The sequence below is a fragment of the Danio rerio genome, chromosome 5 (assembly GCF_049306965.1).
Source record: "Danio rerio strain Tuebingen ecotype United States chromosome 5, GRCz12tu, whole genome shotgun sequence".
NCBI lineage: Eukaryota > Metazoa > Chordata > Actinopteri > Cypriniformes > Danionidae > Danio > Danio rerio.
The window spans coordinates 16,556,911-16,576,892 of NC_133180.1; the positions used below are offsets into that span (position 1 = coordinate 16,556,911).

At 32.5% G+C, this 19,982-nt stretch overlaps 1 protein-coding gene across 1 annotated transcript; it reads left to right on the forward strand.

The window, feature by feature from the left end:
- Positions 1 to 262: 262 nt before the first annotated feature.
- hspb8 (heat shock protein b8) lies at positions 263 to 19,981 on the forward strand. The gene is given in 4 exon segments (NM_001100957.2): positions 263 to 852; positions 10,724 to 10,787; positions 17,215 to 19,383; positions 19,731 to 19,981. Coding segments are annotated over 3 exon segments (651 nt in total). The 5' UTR covers positions 263 to 461; the 3' UTR covers positions 17,411 to 19,383; positions 19,731 to 19,981.
- Position 19,982: the final 1 nt, after the last annotated feature.

A 19,982-nucleotide genomic window follows, 5' to 3' on the forward strand; every position in this document is an offset into this window, starting at 1 on the left:
ATATGAGTGTGTGACTCTGCTCTCGGCCTTCTGGAGGGAGTAGTTTTCTATTATGAAGTGAATGAGTCATTTGGGGGAGGGAGCGACTGGACCCGGTCGCTGTCCGGCGGAGCCACTCACAGCCCAGGGTCTAAACTTGGGCTGGGAGGGTCTTCAGTCAGCTGTCGCGTGTCGCCGAGCACTTTCTGGGACCTTGTAGACCACTAAATCACATATAACCCAGTTGAAAGAGCGCTAGCGACGCCAGAAAACTTCCTGAAGTCCACTTTAGAGCAGGTGGTGCGCGTGAACTTAGATGCGTAATCACGCGCCTGGAGATCTGAGGCGAAATTCTTTTAAACTTTATCTTGGAGAAACAGGTTAGTTTAAGTTTTTAAAGAGCTTTTATTCATATACCTGACATTAACTCGACGCTTTAAGTAATAAAAGTTCGCCAAACACACTTTATCCAGAGTTTTACAATGGCAGAGGGGGATTATTATACTTTGGGAAACCGACAGAGGATTCCGCGGGATCCGTTCCGAGAACAGTCGCTTGCGTCTCGGTTTATGGACGATGACTTTGGACTTCCACCCTTTCCCAATGAGTTGTCCATGGATTGGCCCGGGTGGGCTCGGCCTCGCCTGAGCCACCGCCTGGACGCCCCTTGGACAGGCTCTTTGCGCTCGGGCTTCCCGCGGGCGAGTATGAGCTCCCCGCAGGGCTTCAGCTCTGTGTACACCGAGAGCCCACGACGAGCCACCGCGCCCCCGACCGACTCGGACGAGCCGTGGAAAGTGTGCGTAAACGTGCACAGCTTCAAGCCCGAAGAGCTTAATGTCAAAACTAAAGACGGCTTTGTAGAGGTGTCAGGTGAGGAAAGACAAATCCATCTATCTATCTATCTATCTATCTATCTATCTATCTATCTATCTATCTATCTATCTATCTATCTATCKATCGATCGATCGATCGATCGATCGATCGATCGATCKATCTATCTATCTATCTATCTATCTATCTATCTATCTATCTATCTATCTATCTATCTATCTATCTATCTATCTATCTATCTATCTATCTATCTATCTATCTATCTATCTATCTATCTATCTATCTATCTATCTATCTATCTATCTATCTATCTATCTATCTATCTATCTATCTATCTATCTATCTATCTATCTATCTATCTATCTATCGATCGATCGATCGATCGATCGATCGATCGATCGATCGATCGATCGATCGATCTATCTATCTATCTATCTATCTATCTATCTATCTATCTATCTATCTAGCATGGCCTCTTTTCATAAAAATACACTTGGGTGGATTGAACATAAAACTTTTTAGTTGTCCACCAAAAAGCTCAAATCAAAGAATTGTGTTGATTCAGCTCATTTTAAATAAGTAGCTTGAACAAACAACAAACGTATCTTTTTGGCATGTACATCTTGCTGCCATTTATTTATTTATTACATCAAAACTTTAGTCTATAGAAGAACAATTTTGCTTTAAGGTTTAAGTAAAACTATCAAATAGCTTTATTTTTTTTACTATAAATGTTTGATGTTTATAATTATAAATTTGCTACTGCATATTACTGTACATTATCAGCTTAATAATTGAGTAGAATAACTGAAGCAAAATAATTCTCATTTTGTTGTAAAGAACGTCAAAAGTTACATGGAAGTAATATAAGACAAAATACTTGAGGATGATGATGATCATCATCATCATCATCATTATTATTATTATCATTATTATTATCATCATCATCATCATTATTATTATTACTATTATTATCATCATCATCATAATTATTATTATCATTATTATCATCATCATCATCATCATTATTATTATCATCATCATCATCATTATTATTATTATTACTATTATTATTATCATCATCATCATTATTATTATTATCATCATCATCATCGTAATAATAATAACAATAATAATAATAATAATTATTATTATTATAATTATTAGGGGCCAAGCACCGTAGGTGCGTAGGCACCTATTGCTTTCGTTAGTGTTCTTATTATTATTATTATTATTATTATTCTTCTTCTTCTTCTTCCGTTTCTTCCGCCAGATTTGAATGGCAGCCCATATAGGCGTATGCGGGAAAGTTGTATAATTTGGCACAATGATAGAGGCCAGTATTAACATTAATCAGGCCAAATATGAAGTCTCAAAATCAAACTCTCTAGCGCCACCACTTGTCCAAACTTTCACATATGTTTATCATGATAACTTTTGAACCGAAAGGGCTACAATCAAAATTCTTTTTTCCTCTGATTCCTTGGCTCAGTCCGATTCAAACGCACCCTATGACGTCATTTTCCGTCATGAATTTTTTCGCGCTATTTTAAATTTTTCGAAAAACCTATTTGATCGAACTCGTCCTAGGCCGTGTCTCTGATTTTCACCAAAATTGAATCACATGATCTACAGACCATGCCAACCAAAAGTTATGGAATTCAAGTTGATTAGACCAACCGTTTTCGTTTAACTTGCGAACTAATTTAACGTAGAACTTGCGAAAATGGACATGAGGCGATATCTCCCTAACGCATTCACCGATTCACACCAAACTTGGTGTGTGTTATGACAACTATAGTCTAAGGTTAATTGCGGAGTTTCGGCGCACTGCCCCCTAGTGGTCCGGAGATACTAAAAACTTGCTTTTTGGCTTATAACGTCTCAACCTTTCGTCCGAAACTCATGAAACTGGTCTCATTACATCCGGCAGAGCATGCCAAGTCGAATGATGTCTGATTTTCACAGGTCAGCCATTTTGGGCGTCGCCCATTTCGATTTTTGGCCAAAAATGCTATATTTTACCAACACATTCACATATCATTACAAAACATGGTATGCATCTTCAACCCCATGCCCTGAAAGTACTCAAAAATGTCTGGAGCAGCGCCACCTTATGGCCAATAGTGCTTGGCCCCTTAATTGCTGCTTGCAGCTATATTTATTATTAATATTATTATCATTACTATTATTAATAATATTAATATCATTATTATTATTATTATTATTATTATTAATACTATTATTATTATTATTATTATTAATAATACTATTATTATTATTATTATTATTATCATCATCATCATCATCATTATCATTATCATTATTATTATTATCTTTATTCCAGACACTAGGTCCAATAGTACAAAAGGCAGCTTAACAAAACAACACAAACCACACAATCTATTTTTAAAAAGACAGTTATGCCAATATTTGATTAAAGGTGACTGAAAACGCACCTCAGTGAGCCTAGGATTTAACAATAATATTAAAGTGCTATTCTGAGAATTCTGCAATCAATAGATAAACCTATAGACCAAATATCTCATCAAAGCAAAAATGATTGAAATCTTACCTTACAAAATAATTCACTTGCACAACATCATCTGTTTTACTTAGAGGGTTTCTCATACATCATTGCATGCAAACTGTAGACTCTCTTTTTAAAAATTATACCACAGAGGTGCTGTTTATTATTATTATTATTATTATTATTATTATTATTATTATTATTATTATTTTATGTGTGACCTTTTTTGAAAATTGAGGTTTCTGCTGTATAAATAAGCTTCTCATCGCAGAATAGTTTGTTAGAAAAGGACAATATTTGTCCAAAATACAACTACTAAAATCTGGAATCTAAAGAAAATCACCTTTAAAATTGACAAAATTAAATGGTTAGCAATGTATATTAGAAAATTTGCAAAATATTGCCAAACATTTGGTAAATAAATAAAAAAATTAATTGTATTATATTAAAAAATCTGAATTAAAACATTTTGAAGCTTATATTTTTACCTCTGTGCTACACTATGGCTACCAGTTTGAGAATGGAAGGCCTTCAGCATGACTTGCACATGAGCAGCAAATGTCTCATGATCAGCCACCTGCTGAGCTCCCATGAGGATCACTGTGCGCTGAATTAAACCTCCATACTTTTCTCTTTAATGACTAAACTTCTTTTACCAAAGCAAAAGCGTGTGTTTATAAAGTGCAAACGTCAAAGGACAGTTGCCGTCCACTCCAGAAATACACATGTGACGGCAGGACAGAAGTTCGGGGTTCAGGAGAGAGCAAAGGGATTTTTATAAACGCTGTGGCCGGAATGTCAGCTGGGTCACTCAGTCACAGCAGGACAAGGGTGGAGATCGCAAGACTTCACCTCTTTCTAAAAGTGTCTCGCATATGTGGATTTCAAAGTCAAGTCGTGTACGCTCTGTTTTTACCAAAGGTCTCTTCAGATAGTTGACATTCTGGTGATCACTTTTGAATATTTAAGAAGCGTTAAGTTCAGCTTTGTCCTGAGGGGAAAACACTGGCAAACAAAAGCCATGTTTGAAGTTTGGTGTTAAATAGGAAAAGGCCACTGCACAGCATGTCAGGAGGTCAGTGTTTGAAAGCTTTTTTTATATACAGTCCACAGCATAAATGAGTATACCCCTTACATATCTCTCTTTTGATTAAATTTTTTTAATTGGATGCATTACAATAATATATGTGTGCATATACAGTTTAAGATTTATTAGACCTCCTGAATTATTAGCCCCCTTGTATATTTTTGTCCCCAATTTTTGTCAAACGGAGAGATTTCTTCAACACATTTTTAAACATAACAGTTTTAACTAGAACCTAAAGTTCGTTGACGAACTTTGATGTTGGCTTGAGAAAGCCAACGTGACTGCGCCGGGGACTCGAAGGCAGTTGGCAGGAAGCACAGCGGTTGAGAAGTGGTTGCTAGGCGGTTGCTAAGATGTTGCTAAGGCATTCCTAGGTAGTTGCTAGGGTGTTCTGAGTGGTTTCTAGGCTGTTGCAAGGGTCCACTGGACTGTTAATCGGAAGGCCTCATTTACATTTTTGATCAAATCGAGAGAGAGAGAGAGAGAGAGAGAGAGAGAGAGAGAGAGAGAGGACTGATTTGTTCAGGTTGTTTAATGCAGATCACTATAGTATAGTTAGTATTTATAGTATATATTATAATCTGAACAAAATTACATTATAATAAACATCATATAAAGAAAAATATTAAATTAAAATACTAATGAAACAATAGCACATGCATTTAGTTAATTTGTCTTTTATTTAACCAGTCTTATAATTTTTGCAGTTAATATAGAGTACAATCAATTTACAGTAATTTGCAGCATTATATATATAGTTATAGTTATATAGTTATATACAGTTTACAGGAAGAAAATCGCATTAAATACAATATTATAGGCCGTCTTCATCACGTGGTTAATTCTGACCAATGACGTTGTTCCACCCCACTGGCCACTAACACAATGTTATAATCGTAATATTTAGTTGTCATCACCTGGGTGATTTTATTTTTTTTTGGTACAGCATAGGCCAAAAGCTTGGCTTTCATTGTCATTATCACAAGTGAGGAGAAGGCTCTTTTGCGGCACAGAATATTGTTTTGAAAGAAATATCTGAAGTAAACTTATGTTTTTGCTAACATAAAAGGGGGATTAAGAAATAATCCTTATAACCCTAACCATAAATGTGTGTATGTGTTATATATGTATATATGTATGTATATATATACATACATATATACAGTTTAAGACAGAATTATTAACCCCCTTTTGATTTTTTTTTCCCCTTTTTTAAATATTTCCTAAATGATGTTTAACAGAGCAAGGAAATTTTCACTGTATGTCTGATAATATTTTTTCTTCTTGAGAAAGTCTTATTTGTTTTATTTCGGCTAGAATAAAAGCAGTTATTAATTATTTAAAAACTATTTTTGGGACACAATTATTTGCCCCTTTAAGCAATTTTTTTTTGATAATCTACAGAACAAACCATCGTTATACAATAACTTGCCTAATTACCCTAACCTGCCTAGTTCACCTTATTAACCTAGTTAAGCCTTTAAATGTCACTTTAAGCTGTATAGAAGTGTCTTGAAAAATATCAAGTCAAATATTATTTACTGTCATCATGGCAAAGATAAAATAAAGAAGTTATTAGAAATGAGTTATTAAAACTATTATGCTCAGAAATGTGCTGAAACAATCTTCCCTCCATTAAACAGAAATTGGGCAAAAAATAAACAGGGGAGCTAATAATTCTGACTTCAACTGTATGTATATATATGTATATACACACACTTTATTTTCACTGTTTGTAAATAATTGTTCTTAACATTTTTGCTTTAAAACATTATAATACTGTTTGGATTTCCCCCCCATAATAATAAATTGTGAACATTGCAGTGTAAATTGCAATCCAGATGTTACAGAGAGAAATTGATGCAGCAACAGCAGAGCATATTAAGGGGATATAAAAAATCTTCATACATTGTATGTATATATATTCACTATTTTAAAATACATTTTCTTTGCTGTGTGTTTTTATTGGTTATGATGCTGTTTGGATTTATTTTTGCACAATAAATAAAATGTGATTTACAAAGTGCAAACATTGTCTTTGTTAGAATTTACACGTGATTACAACGGTATAAAGACGTTCAGGTCCGACCGGACCGAATGGAAAGAAATTGTAGGTTTTGAAGATGGATTATTAGTTTTGTGGCAAGGACATAGCTGTTTTTAGAGGGTTAAAATAAGGATTAAAAATAAAGTTAGAATGATTTTATATTAATTATGTTTATTGTATAATATACGTGAATGTTCCTTGGCTTTCATTTTCATTATCACAAGTAGAGGAGAAGGCTTTTCACGGCACAGAATATTCTGTTTTGAAAGAAATATCCGAAGTAAAGTTATGTTTCTGCCAACATCAGAGGCATGTATTTAAAACTCACAGGGTAGCAGACAGAAATGCATGCGGGTCGATTCCGACGCGGATGATTCTGCATCCAGATCAGTTTTATTACGCTTTATGGAGTTCACCCCGAGCATAATATGAATGACTGATGACCAGAATTAAGTTCAACCTCACCTCGATTTTGATCACCGATCTCTCTGCCTCTTAAAGGAACACTAAATAGAGTTGTATCACTTGTATTTGTGTATTTTCGCTGAGAAATTTTAATGTAAACAGCTTCAAATGTTGTAACAAGCACGTCTGAAATGAGCCGAACTTTCTGTAGAGCAAAAACAGTCAGCCCGGATATCTCCGCCTCTTAAAGGGCCATTACTAAATTACAAAGGGCTCAAAAATGGTTCTCTGGCGCCATCTCGTGGACACTCTGACAAGCTTTAGGTTTGAAATTAACAAATTTAATATAAAAAAAATATTTATAGGAAAACTGTTATTTATAATTACACCAAATAAATATGATAATTATCTTCAATTTAAAGCACATCTTTTGGCCAAATTTGAGGATTGTATACTTTTTTATAAGCCCCAAATACTCGATTGTAATATTTACAATTTTTTAATTAAAAAAATTTTTATTTCAAAAACTACAAATCTTATCGACATGAGGACATACAGCAACCATCTCATGGGCAATAGACAGCTTTTGACCAAATTTGGGGCTTGTAGCATCTAAGCCCTGGGAGGAGAAGCGATTGCTTTTTTTTGGTCAGAAGCCGGAATAATAATAATAATAATAATAATAATAAGAATAAGTTTAAGTAGCATTACAGTATGTTGGCTTTCTCAAGCCAACATAATAATTCATTTCTAATAACTGGTTTATTTTATCTTTGCCATGATTACAGTAAATAACATTTGACTAGATATTTATTCAAGACATTAGTATTCATTTTAAAGGACCTCTTAAGGCTTAACTATAATTAGGCTGATAATAGTAAACTTAAAATGGTTTTTAAAAACTAAAATCTGCTTTTATTCTGTCTGAAAAAACAAACAAACACTTTCTCCAAAAGAAAAAATATTATAGAAAATACTGCGAGAAAGTCCTTGCTCTGTAAAACATAATTTGGGAAATATTTAAAGTAGGGCTTGGCAATTAATCCAAAAGTAATTGAAATCCACATTCCGAACCAATAATCAATCAAATTATTCCAAGTCAATTTTTCCAATTACTTACCTCACCGTGTGTGGAGTCACGTGACCCTGCGATGTGTGTTACTTATGTGTTACTTTGCACTCCATTGACGATGATTGCAAGCTGTGCCAGAGATGCCTTGAAACACCCATATTTTCCATTACATCAAAATGATCATTTAAATGAAAACATCTGTTTACAGAAGATGCAAGAAATGCACTGTTTAAAATATTATTTACAGGATACACAAGAGTGTTTTTATGTAGAAGAGATACTACATTGACATTTTTTTTTGTTTCCAAAAGTTATTTAATGTTACATTATTATAAGAAAAAAGTGACTGTTGGATTTAGGAAGTGTGTGTTATAGTTTTAGTTGTTCAACATTGATGTTCAATAATTAATCATAGATAGTAGTGTGTGTTTCCTTTAATTATTTTAAAATCAAGTAATGTGCCCTTTATTAAAAATCTCTCACTTGTATTATATAAGCATATTTACTGTACAAAACATGTTCGTGAACTATTAGAGAAAAAACAATCATTTAAATATTTGTTAATTATTCGTAATCAAGTCAAAATAATTAATCAATCAAGATTTAGATTTTAGGCCAAATCGCCCAGCCCTGTTTGACTGATTTTTAAAAATTCACAGTGCTAACAATTTTGACTTCAACTGTACATTAGATTAGCCAGTACCAAAGCCAAAACTGAAACTAACCTAACAAAAATAAGTACATTCAATTTAACGTGTTAAGGGAAAATATTAAATAACATTTTAATAAAGAGAAACATAAAGAATATATGATTTAGTTGAAATTTTGTAGCTTGTATTTTTTCTTTGTCGTTGTTCCGATAACTTGTTACAATTTAAATGTAATATCTTTCTATTCCTAAAGACGATAGGTAAACAAACTCTTTTTTTTAATTTATGGATATAACTGTTTAATAAAACTGTATTTATATGTACAAATTGCGTCCAAGAACATTTTAAACTGTGAAGTCTACCATTATAGTGGCTGTTAAAAGTGCATATTATGAGTGTATTTACAGCAGAAAGTTCAGTCAGACGGGTTTGTGCTCACAGTGTTCTCTAAAGTCTAAAGAGCTGCTTATTGTAGATATGTTGGCCACAGCATGGCATGACTGGCATTTAGTGACCAACAGCTGTGGTGATTGAGGCCAAGAGGCTTTTAACCAGGCCTTCTTGAATGGAAATGGCACAAAATCGTATATAGTGAGTTGCATGAGACTATAAACCTGCTGGGGTCTAATTTAATATCAGTGTGGGAAAGGTTACACTTCTGTTCTAAACATAAAATTTTTTTATAAGCTTGGATTCACTTCAGTGTATCTGGATATAAACAGATTTGTGCTGCTTGTTCAAGCTACTTATTTAAAATGAGCTGAAACAACACAATTCTTAAGATTGGGGGGGGGTCTGTTCAACTTAAATTTGTTAACTTAATCAATTTGTGTTGGGACAACATGTAAGAATTGTGTAAAACCCTACATCTTTTACAGTAGGGTAGTTGACGAAATACCATTTATGAAGAAATAATAGTTATATTTATGTTATTTAAGGTTTGACATTTGTGAAAATATAAGAAGTCACTAACTTTAGCATTTTTTTCAGTGTTTTTTAATTTTTTTTACTTTTTACTGGACTGTATCATTAAAAAACTATATGGTGGGACATAACATGAAGAAAAACAACTCATATAATATATGAATACAAGAGTGATTTATCTGGACACTTACTGTATCTTCATATAGTTTTATATATAAAAAAAATGTTTCTCTCCATAGCTTGTTGTACATTTTCAACAGATTGCAACAGTTTGTAGTGGTTCCAAAATATGTAAACATAAAAAAAAAATCTATTAAAGGTTAAGTGTAATGTTAAATCAAATGTATTAAATTACTGTGTTTCTTTTTTTTTTTAAAAATATATGGATAAAATTATTTGCCATTTATTGTTTTTTGGGTGGGGGATGGTTTTGTTTTTAAATAAATATATATATATGCATGTTCTTTTTAATTTAAACTTTATAAATGCTTTGGCAATTTATTAGTAATAACATTTGTACATTATAAATGCGCTATATAAATACACATAACCTTTTATAACATTTGTCATGCCGATAAAGCAATTATAAATTAAATTAAATTAAATTAAATTAAATTAAATTAAATTAAATTAAATTAAATTAAATTAAATTAAATTAAATTAAATTAAATTAAGAGATTTGGCTCAAAAATGTAAATGAAGAGTTCAAATGCAAAAACCTTTAAGTCATTTTTCTCTGTCTTTTATGTTTATTTTCAGTTATTTCATGTTGAAATCAATGAAAATAACCTACTCTTTGCCATAAAGGCGAAGTTACTGAATCCCAGCATGCAACAAGCCTGCAAAAAATTTTTCATTTTGGAAGAATATTTCAGATGGCGCTTAAAGGTTTTTGCATATTTTGAAATGTCAATTTTTGTGGAGTTGTTGGCTCTCATTACAATTGTAAAATGTAATTATTAACCATTTACGACATTTTAAATGATGACAATACTAATTATATTTATATTTGTTATGTGTAACAGTGAAAATGCAACGTCACGTCAACAACCCATATAGTGTTGCTGTATTAAACATTTCGAAAGCGATTTATTTTTTTTATCCCATTCCAATTCTTTACATACATGTCATAATCACTTCATAGTTTTATAGATCACCTGTCTGATTTTAACATCCGAGTTTTATTTCTCCCCAGGGAAACATGAGGAAAAGCAAGACGAGGGAGGAATTGTTACCAAAAACTTCACAAAGAAAATTCAGTGAGTAATAATGATCGTATCAAAAGTTTCCATGGGCTTCTGATCTGGAAGCTTCTAGAATGATAAAGCAACTTCCAGAGGAATGTCAGCCGGAGTTATTAAAGCAGCACAAAGCACTGGCGCTCCTCCACCGCCCGACCTCTCGCTTTCTTCTTGCACTTCACACAGTCAAACTGGAGGAAGAGAATAAAGAATGAGATAAAATAGGAAAGACTCTTGCTAGACTCAGACAACATATCAGGCACCTCTGATGTCTGCAGTAATTAAAGCGACATAGTGATTTGATTTTGTTTCCTTTTTATTAGTATTTTTGTCACCAGGCTGGTGCTTTGATAAAGATACACACAGAGAGAGAAAGAGACGTCTAAGAAAGAAGTTTAATTATTGAACAGTTTTAGTACTCTAACATGCAGGATATAGCACCAACGTTAAAAGTTTCAGGTCGTAGAGGATTTAAACTTCATTGAGAAGTTACACTTTATTTTTTTTTTTATCCTTTTATTCTTTTTTTAAAAGAGACACTATTTAAAACACCAAATAAAGGGATGGGTCATCCCAAAATGAATATTTACTCACTGTTTACTCAGTTGTATAATTTGTATACTAAGTTGTATAATAAAGAAATTTTAGATGATTAAAAATGTAAAAAAATAAATAACCCCAAGAAGTCTGTAATACAATCATCTTACATTCATTGTGCATTTAAAGATAGTTCACCCAGATATTTAAATTCTGTCATTATTAAGTCAGCCTTTACCTGCTTCAAACCTTTTATCTTCTGTTGAATACTAAAGTGGGGCAAAGCAGTGGCACAGTAGGTTGTGCTGTTGCCTCACAGCAAAAAGGTCGCTAGGTCGCTGGTGCTCCGGTTTCCCCCACAGCCCAAAGACATGCGGTACAGGTGAATTGTGTAGGCTAAATTGTCTGTTGTGTATGAGTGTGTGTGAGTGAGTGTTTGTGGATGTTTCCCAGAGATGGGTTGCACCTAGAAGGGCATCCGCTGCATAAAAACCCGCTGGATAAGTTGGCGGTTCATTCCGCTGTGGCAACCCTAGATTAATAAAGGGACTAAGCCGACAAGAAAATGAATGAATACTAAAAAAGATATTTTGAGAGCTGAAAACTGCAACCATTGACTTCAACTGGAAACACTAATACAACGGAAGTCAATGGTTACAGGTTTCCAACATTTTTCAAAATATCACAAACACAAAATGTTGTGTTCACTAGAAGAAAGAAACCCAAAAGGGTTTGATACAAGTTAATGGTGAGTAAATAATGACAGAATGTTAATTTTTTTGAGCCACCTTTCAAAAAGAGCAAGTACAGCTTATTGACCCTGAAACTGTGATAATAAAGTGTAATTGAAGTATCCTAAAAGAGACACTAATTAATTAAAAGGACAGGTCACCCCAAAATGAATATTTACTCACTATTTACTCAGTTGTTAAATTTGTTTAAGAAGTCGTATTATAAAGTAATTTAAGATGATTGGAAAAAAAAAATAACCCAAAAATCTGTAATACAATCATCTTATAACAAAGTCTTTGTGCGTTTAAGGAGATAGTTCATCTTGATATTTAAATTCTGTAATTATTTAGTCAGCCTTAACTTGTTTCGAACCTTTTACATTTTTTTTTTCTTCTGTTGAACACTAAAGAAGATGTTTTGCAAAAGCTGAAAACCTGCAACCATTGACTTCCACAGAAAAAAATAAGGGTGCACAAAAACTTGGCAAGATTGCCTTGAACCGGGCCTGGGTGCGATTGTCCCCCCTCCCCTCTCTTTTCGCGTCATCAATGATGCGACTTTTCAGTTAGGAAGAGAGGCACTCTCGCTCGGACTGCTGTAGTTACATTGTTTTGCATTATTGTAAGGCATTTGGGATGCAGTGACACACAGTCAAATATTTAGCTGAACAGATCTACCACTTTTGACGCTCGAAAATATCTTCCTGCTGCAGGTATTAGACTTGATGAAGATGCCAACTGATGTGGAGCAGGGGGTTTTTATCTTTAATTAACTCTGACAGTTCAAATCCATTAAAAAGTAAGAATGAGTAATAAACCCATATGAAACAGTCCCTTAAAAGTGACCTTGCGTCTTCAGTTTCCCTCTCAGGTGCGCCAAAGTTTCTTTAGGGCTGTGGTGCTCAACCCTGTTCCAGGAGATCTACCTTCCTGCAAAGTTCACCTCCAACCCTGATCACACACACCTAAACCAATTAATTAGTACCTGAACAGCACTTGATAAATACAGGCAGGTGTGTTTGATATGGGTTGCAACTGAAATCTGCAGGAAGGTCGATCTCCAGGAACAGGGTTGGTCATGCCTGCTTTAGGGCAAGTCATTTCACTCGCTGGCCATTTTTGAAACACCTCTCGGGCAGTATGCTAAGGCATTCTGTCTGAATGTGTAATGTTTTACACATTAACATGCTCTGGATAATGATTGTCTGATCGCGCTGCTCTTCTGAAGTAATCCACAGCTTGGTCTTAATGGCGAATCTCCTCCAGAAATGACAAGTTTGTGGGTGTTTGAGTAATTGCTGTATATACAGATTACAAAACCAAAAAATCTTTAGTTTCAAGTGCACTTTATTTCATTTAAATAAAGAGATTTCAAGCTTTAAGTGGATATATTTTTTATGTCTGTAAAGCAATTATTCGCTAAGATTCCAGTGCATTTGTTGACCACCAAATTGTCGTGAAAGCACACATCTGGTCTGAGCTTTGCCCCATAAAACGTCAGTCTATAGCGATTGTTGATTGGCTCCTGTACTAGTAGGCGGGGCTTCATTCGCCATATTGACTATTACACTTTTCCCTATTCAAAACTATACAAGTGACAAAGTCTAACTGAACTACGCTCTGGACCACCTCTTCCAACCCAGAGCTACCAAACTGCACTCACACTTGTCAAATGAACCGGGAAATGGGGATCAAACGCACCCGGACACGGTTCAGATAACCTAGTGTGAGTGCACCCAATACAATGGAAGTCAATGGTTACAGGGTGTTTTTTTGTGCTCACCAGAAAAAAGAAAGTCATAATGGTTTGATACAAGTTAAAGGTGAATAATAAATAAAGGGTAAATAAAAACAGAATTTTTATTTTTGAAACCTTCCTTAAAAAACATCAAGTAGATACATACTGGCAGTTTAATGGTGATAATAAAGTGTAATTGATTAAAAGTTACTTCATAAAGTTTTTCATCGTCTGAAATGTTGTATTAAAATGTGTAAGATGTAGAATAGCTCTTAAATTAAAAATAATAAAAACAAAAAATTATTGTATTAATTTTGATTTATTTATATATATTCATAAATTGTTAATTTTATTTTTAATAATAAAATAAATTATTTGGGAATATAAACAAATAAATAAATAAACAAATAAATAAATAAATAAATAAATAAATAAATAAATAAATAAATTTGTTTATACATATGCATACATAAATAACTTATTTTAGTTCTGTATCAAATCAAAACAAAAACACACAATTATAAATAAATAAATAAATAAACAACTTTTTGAGTCATTTGAATAATCATAGAACACTTAATATAATTGTAACCTTGAGGAATATCAACATTCTGAATAATGAACCCTTTTTATCAATTAATTGATTGATTGATTGATTTGAGTCTGGAATAATGTCTCAGTCTCTTCAGTAGCGGCGCTGTAATCTGTGAGTCACATTGCAAGACGGCTTTCGCATTGCTGTGTTAATTGAATAGTGTCAGGCCACTGAAGTCGACTGCATGCTAAGGTTTATATAAACTCTGCAGAAGCTTGGCAACAAGTGTGAAGCATTCCAGCCTTATTTGGCCATGACAGCTGACAAAGCACAGACTCCTTCTCTCTCTCTGTCTCTGTGTATGTGTTCTATGCGTGCTTACACAATCACTCCCCCAATGTACAGAATAAAAGAAAACTGTAGGGTAGATCTCTTCTAAACAGTAGTGGGCTATACCTTACTAGGTGGAATTTTTAAAGCTCTTAGTGAAAAATTAAATGGATTAGAATTAGAAGTCGATCTAAAATGTTCTCTTGAGGAATCTTGTGTATCTTGCTTTGCATCACAGAAATGAATGACATTTTAACCCTCTGGTGGGCAAAGAACTATACTGTATATGGTAACTTCATTGAAATTGATTAAGTTATACTTTTTTTTTTTTTTTTAAGTCATATAAGTTTTGTAAATCACCCTCAGTTACACTTCAGGGGTTTTCCCATGAGTGACTTGTTGTAATATATTCAAAAAGAGAAAATTAGGGCTGAACAAAATATTGTTTTAGTATCTATATAGACACATCACAACAAACAGTAATGAGCAAAATGCTAAATTCTGTTTGTCTCCCTAGAAAGTCATTATTTATTTAATTTTTATAGTTGATCCGGTATATTTAACTTTGCTTGTAATTTTTTTTTTATTATTTTAATTTATTTTATTTTATTTAACTTTTATTTAATTTTGTTTATTTATATTTTTATTTTATTTGCATTTCCCTTTTTATTTATTTTTATTTTCATTTAATTTTTATTCTATTTTGTTTTAAATTAAATTTTTTATTATTGTTTATTTTAGTATTATTTTTTATTTTATTTTAATTTCATTTAAGTTCATTTTATTAATTTTTATGTTTATTTATTTATATTTTTATTTTATTTTAATTTAATTTAATTTAATTTAAAATTTATTTTTTATTTATATTTAAATTTTATTTTATTTAATTTTCATTTAATTAAAAATTTTTTACTTTATTTTATTTTATTTTAATTATTTATTTCATTTTTATATTTTTTATTTTATTTTATTGTTTATTTCATGTTTATGTATTTATATTTTTATTTTCATTTTATGTTTTTTATTTTATTTTTATTTATATATATTTTTGTTTTTATTATCATTTTTATTTGTTTTTATTTATTTTTAATTTCATTTTTTTAATTTCATTTTTTTCAGTTCATTTTTATAAATTTCCATGTTTATTTAATTATATTTTTGTTCTTTTATTTTCTTTTCATTTAATTTAATTTATTTTTTATTTAATTTTGTTTTCATTTTATTTTTATTTTTATCTACTTCACTTTAATTGCATGGTGCAGAATTGCTTTCTATGCAAATGATTATATGTAAGGATAGATTGGGCTTGATTAATCTGTTGCTGATAGTATGAATGTATTTATTTTCTCATTTACCATATCATGCACAATTATTTATAACATTGTGTTCGCGTCTCAAATCTCTAAAGCAGCTCCAAAATCCCCCCTCAGTTTCACACTTATGCAACAGAAGACCAGCAGGAAGAGGCTTTGTATGATTTCACCGTTCATTCACGTTCAAAACAAGTTCCACCCTTTCTCTGAAGAGCAGATATGAATTTATGGTAATCCAGCCTTGGAGGCAGCACATTGAAACAGACAGTGAGAACTGCTCTCATTAAAGCGGCTGCAGTCAGTCTGCCTGCTGGATGATTAGACTAGTGTGTAGATGGAAATTTCTGGTGATAAACTTTGCATCAGGAGGCGATTTGTAATAATTGGCAACAGACTCTATTTCTGTGCCCAGCACCTGGAGCAGGACTCTCTCTCCCGCTCGCTCTTTCTCTCATTGCGAGTGATGGCAGGCAGAACATTTAAATGAAAACTGCGAAATGCATTGAGAATTATCTTCTAGCCACAAGCTGGCACGCAGAAAATGAAGTTTGTCGAAAAATTAAACCAAAATGAGAGTGCACCGAGGGTGAAAGAATAGTGTGTGCCGTTCCCACGATTACGGGTTAATATTAACTTTAGACTTGAGTTGGACTTCAATTAGCCTGGGTTATGTTCAGGTCTAGTCGGTATTATGAACTCTTAAATGCATGCCTTGGGCGTTTAGAGTCCCAGGACGTCATTTACCACAGTTTCCTTATTTTTTAAGGGTAGAAATACACCTTACACAGTTAAAGATTTTTGTAATTTACATAGTATTTAACTGTAGTATGTGACTGTATTTTAAAGTTGCATTGTGAAAGTAACTGTATATTTTACAGTAAAGATAGTAAAGGTGCATCTCCACCATGCACTTTAGTCCATGTGGTTAGATTGTTCAAATACAGCACAAAAGCTGTTAATGCAGTTTTTAGCTGTCAAAAAATGTTATGCAAATGTTGTAAAATTATGAATTTTACCACTTTTGTTTGCCAAAATCCATTCACTTTAAGTTGCCTTTAGGAAAGATTCAATAAACTAGAGTGATTCTTCAAGATTTTTTCCAATTCTTTATTATAATATAATAGATAACCTTGGTTAAATAATTTTTTAGAAACTGTTCACTTAAAGTATGCTTGTTATACCCAAAATAGTTTGTCTAGGGCATCACATTTTGCAAAACCTCTTTTTTACATTTATATTTTTACTTTCTTTTCTTTTGCAGAATCCCATTGGATGTGGACCCTGTCACTGTGTTTGCCTCTCTTTCCCCTGAAGGGGTTCTCATCATTGAAGCCCGACAAACCCCTCCGTACTACCTCTACAGCAATGAAATGCCAGCAGAATCAATGGAAGAACCTGAGGCCAGACCTCAGGAGCCCAGCATGACTTCAACCACAACCTTTGAGGCCAGGGAGTGAACGGGAGATTGCGCAACTCTTATTTGTTCCAAGCCCGTGCTACAATCTAGGTTTAACAGTTTCAAACATATACTTAAATCAAAAAGTCATTAATCTGAAAGCAAATAGTCCATAAATCATCAAAAGTTACTCTACTGTATCTGGTTGGGTCAAATACAACATCAATGAAAATAAGTTAATGTGATAGAGCTAATAATCAAGTGACAAGGGAAGTGTGCAAAATGAAAGTCTATAGAAGCTAAATAAGCTATAAACATACTCTATACAAATACGTTGATGACAAGTACACATGATCAATATTGTAGTGTCTCGTATTAACTTAAAGGTATTCACCTGAAAATGAAAACCCTTCATGGGAATGTGTGAAACTGCAGGTCATTGACATCCAGAGAAAGAAAAATGGTTGTTAGTAGCTGCTGGTCCCAATATTCTTCAAAATCTTTCATTTAATCGGAAGATGTAAATAGGAATGTGCTTTACTTGACTACTTGTGATTGATCTACTAAAACGCTTCAGGTGTAAACAGATCTGTCATTGTACATCAACACAATTGAAGTTTGTCCTACTAGGCGCCTCCACTTCTGTTCTGAACAAATGAAACCATAAATGTTTTAAAATAAATGATGTTACTGACATTTAAGTCATTTTGTTTTCAGTCAGATTAGATCACCGATCAAGATAGCTTTGACTCATAGCAGAAAAAGTGCATTTTATCTCACTAGCTGAGTTCCCATCCTAAAGTGAAGTGAACCTTTTCATAATCTGCAAACAAACTAATAAATAAATTAATTAATCTAATAATCAAGTAACCAATAGTAAACATAGCAAGGCTAATGGAGAGATCTGATTGGTGATGTGGGTATAATTTTTGCTATATCAGAGTTTATTCAGCAGATGTGTTTCCATCTATTTTTCTTAATAATGATTTGTCACGCAAATCCAAATCTACCTCAAGGGAGAGTAAAAATGTTTGTGAATTTAGAGATTTTTATTTTAAATTTGCCCTTTCCATCATTCATTTCTAATGCGATTCTTCAAATTGTACATTAAAATGGTTATGAAAACTCAGCTACTGACTCTCGAGTGCAATAATGTTAGCTAGCTGCCTGACTGAGCCACTGAAATGCCCTTCAGCAGAATAAAAAAGATTTTGGGAGCATCATAACTAAAAACTTAATAAATGTAAAAGTGATACCTTTTAGCTTTTAGTTATGTTTACAATGCAAATCCAATTAGATTCCCTTAACTGTTAAACAAAGCAAGTCTATCATATAATATATCTACTAAACGACAGAAAACATTACTTTAGAGACTGTATTGTAAATAAATCATATAAACATTTTCATATTTGTCAATATTATTACTGCAGTTATTTTAAAAGCTGAATAAATGTCTTTTATACTTACATTTTACCTTTCAAACTAAATAAATAGACTCAGTGATGAACTCAAGAGGTTCTGTGTGGGCCTAGACATGATAAATGATGTCAAACTAATGTTTCGTCCAAAACTGGACCATACTCAAATTATGAATCTTTATTTTAAGTTTACTGTAAGTAAACTAGACAGTTTTGAACATTGGGATAAAAAGGGATTAGTTCACTTTACTTTTAAAAAGCAAATAAACCCATTTCTTTTAAAGCGATTGGTTGACTTTAATTAAATAAAACGAGTAAACTCATTGCAAGCAGTGTTGGGGAGGTTACTTTGGAACTGTAATAGATTACACATTACAAATTACCCTATTTAAAATGCAATAAGTATATTTTAATTAATGTACATTTAATTACTTTATAAAAGTAAAGTAACTGATTACATCTTATTACTTTTTGATTACTTTTAATATTCTAATGGATATTTTCAACTAAATCATTTTCAAGCATTTATACCAAGCAGGTGGGACCTTACAATAACTCTGTTTACTTTTAGAATATCAAAATCTTTCATCACTTGAATCAAGATTATATTAATTTACTTTTAAAGTACAATTTACTTTTAAAGTACCACAAAACCAGACCTTATACCAAAAAAAAAGTTTACTCTTGTTTAAAAAAAAAAAAAAAAAAAAAAAAAAATATATATATATATATATATATATAAACACACACACACACAATTCTTCATTAATAAATTACACTACATAATGAAGTATCATTAGTAACTATCAGTAATCACCATAATATACTTCGGTCTTTACTACTGTAAACTATATATATATATATATATATATATATATATATATATATATATATATATATATATATATATATATATATATAAAATTAAATATATATAGACCTCCTCTGCCTCAGTCATCTTTCCATCTTTCCATCTGCCTTGGTTGGCGATGTCACCGACCAAAGTGAGAGGTGGCAGTAATGCATCAAAAAGTTTGTTGTCGACCACCGAAAAACAGGACAAAATCCATCAGTCTCGCCGTCGTATGGATTTACTTTCATCGTTTAATCACTGGCCTCAGAGCTCCGTGAATGTCGGTGCCGTCACTTATTGATCGGCAATCTGTAAATGTAGCTTGTGTTGACGCCACATGCGCTACTAGACAAAAAAAAAAT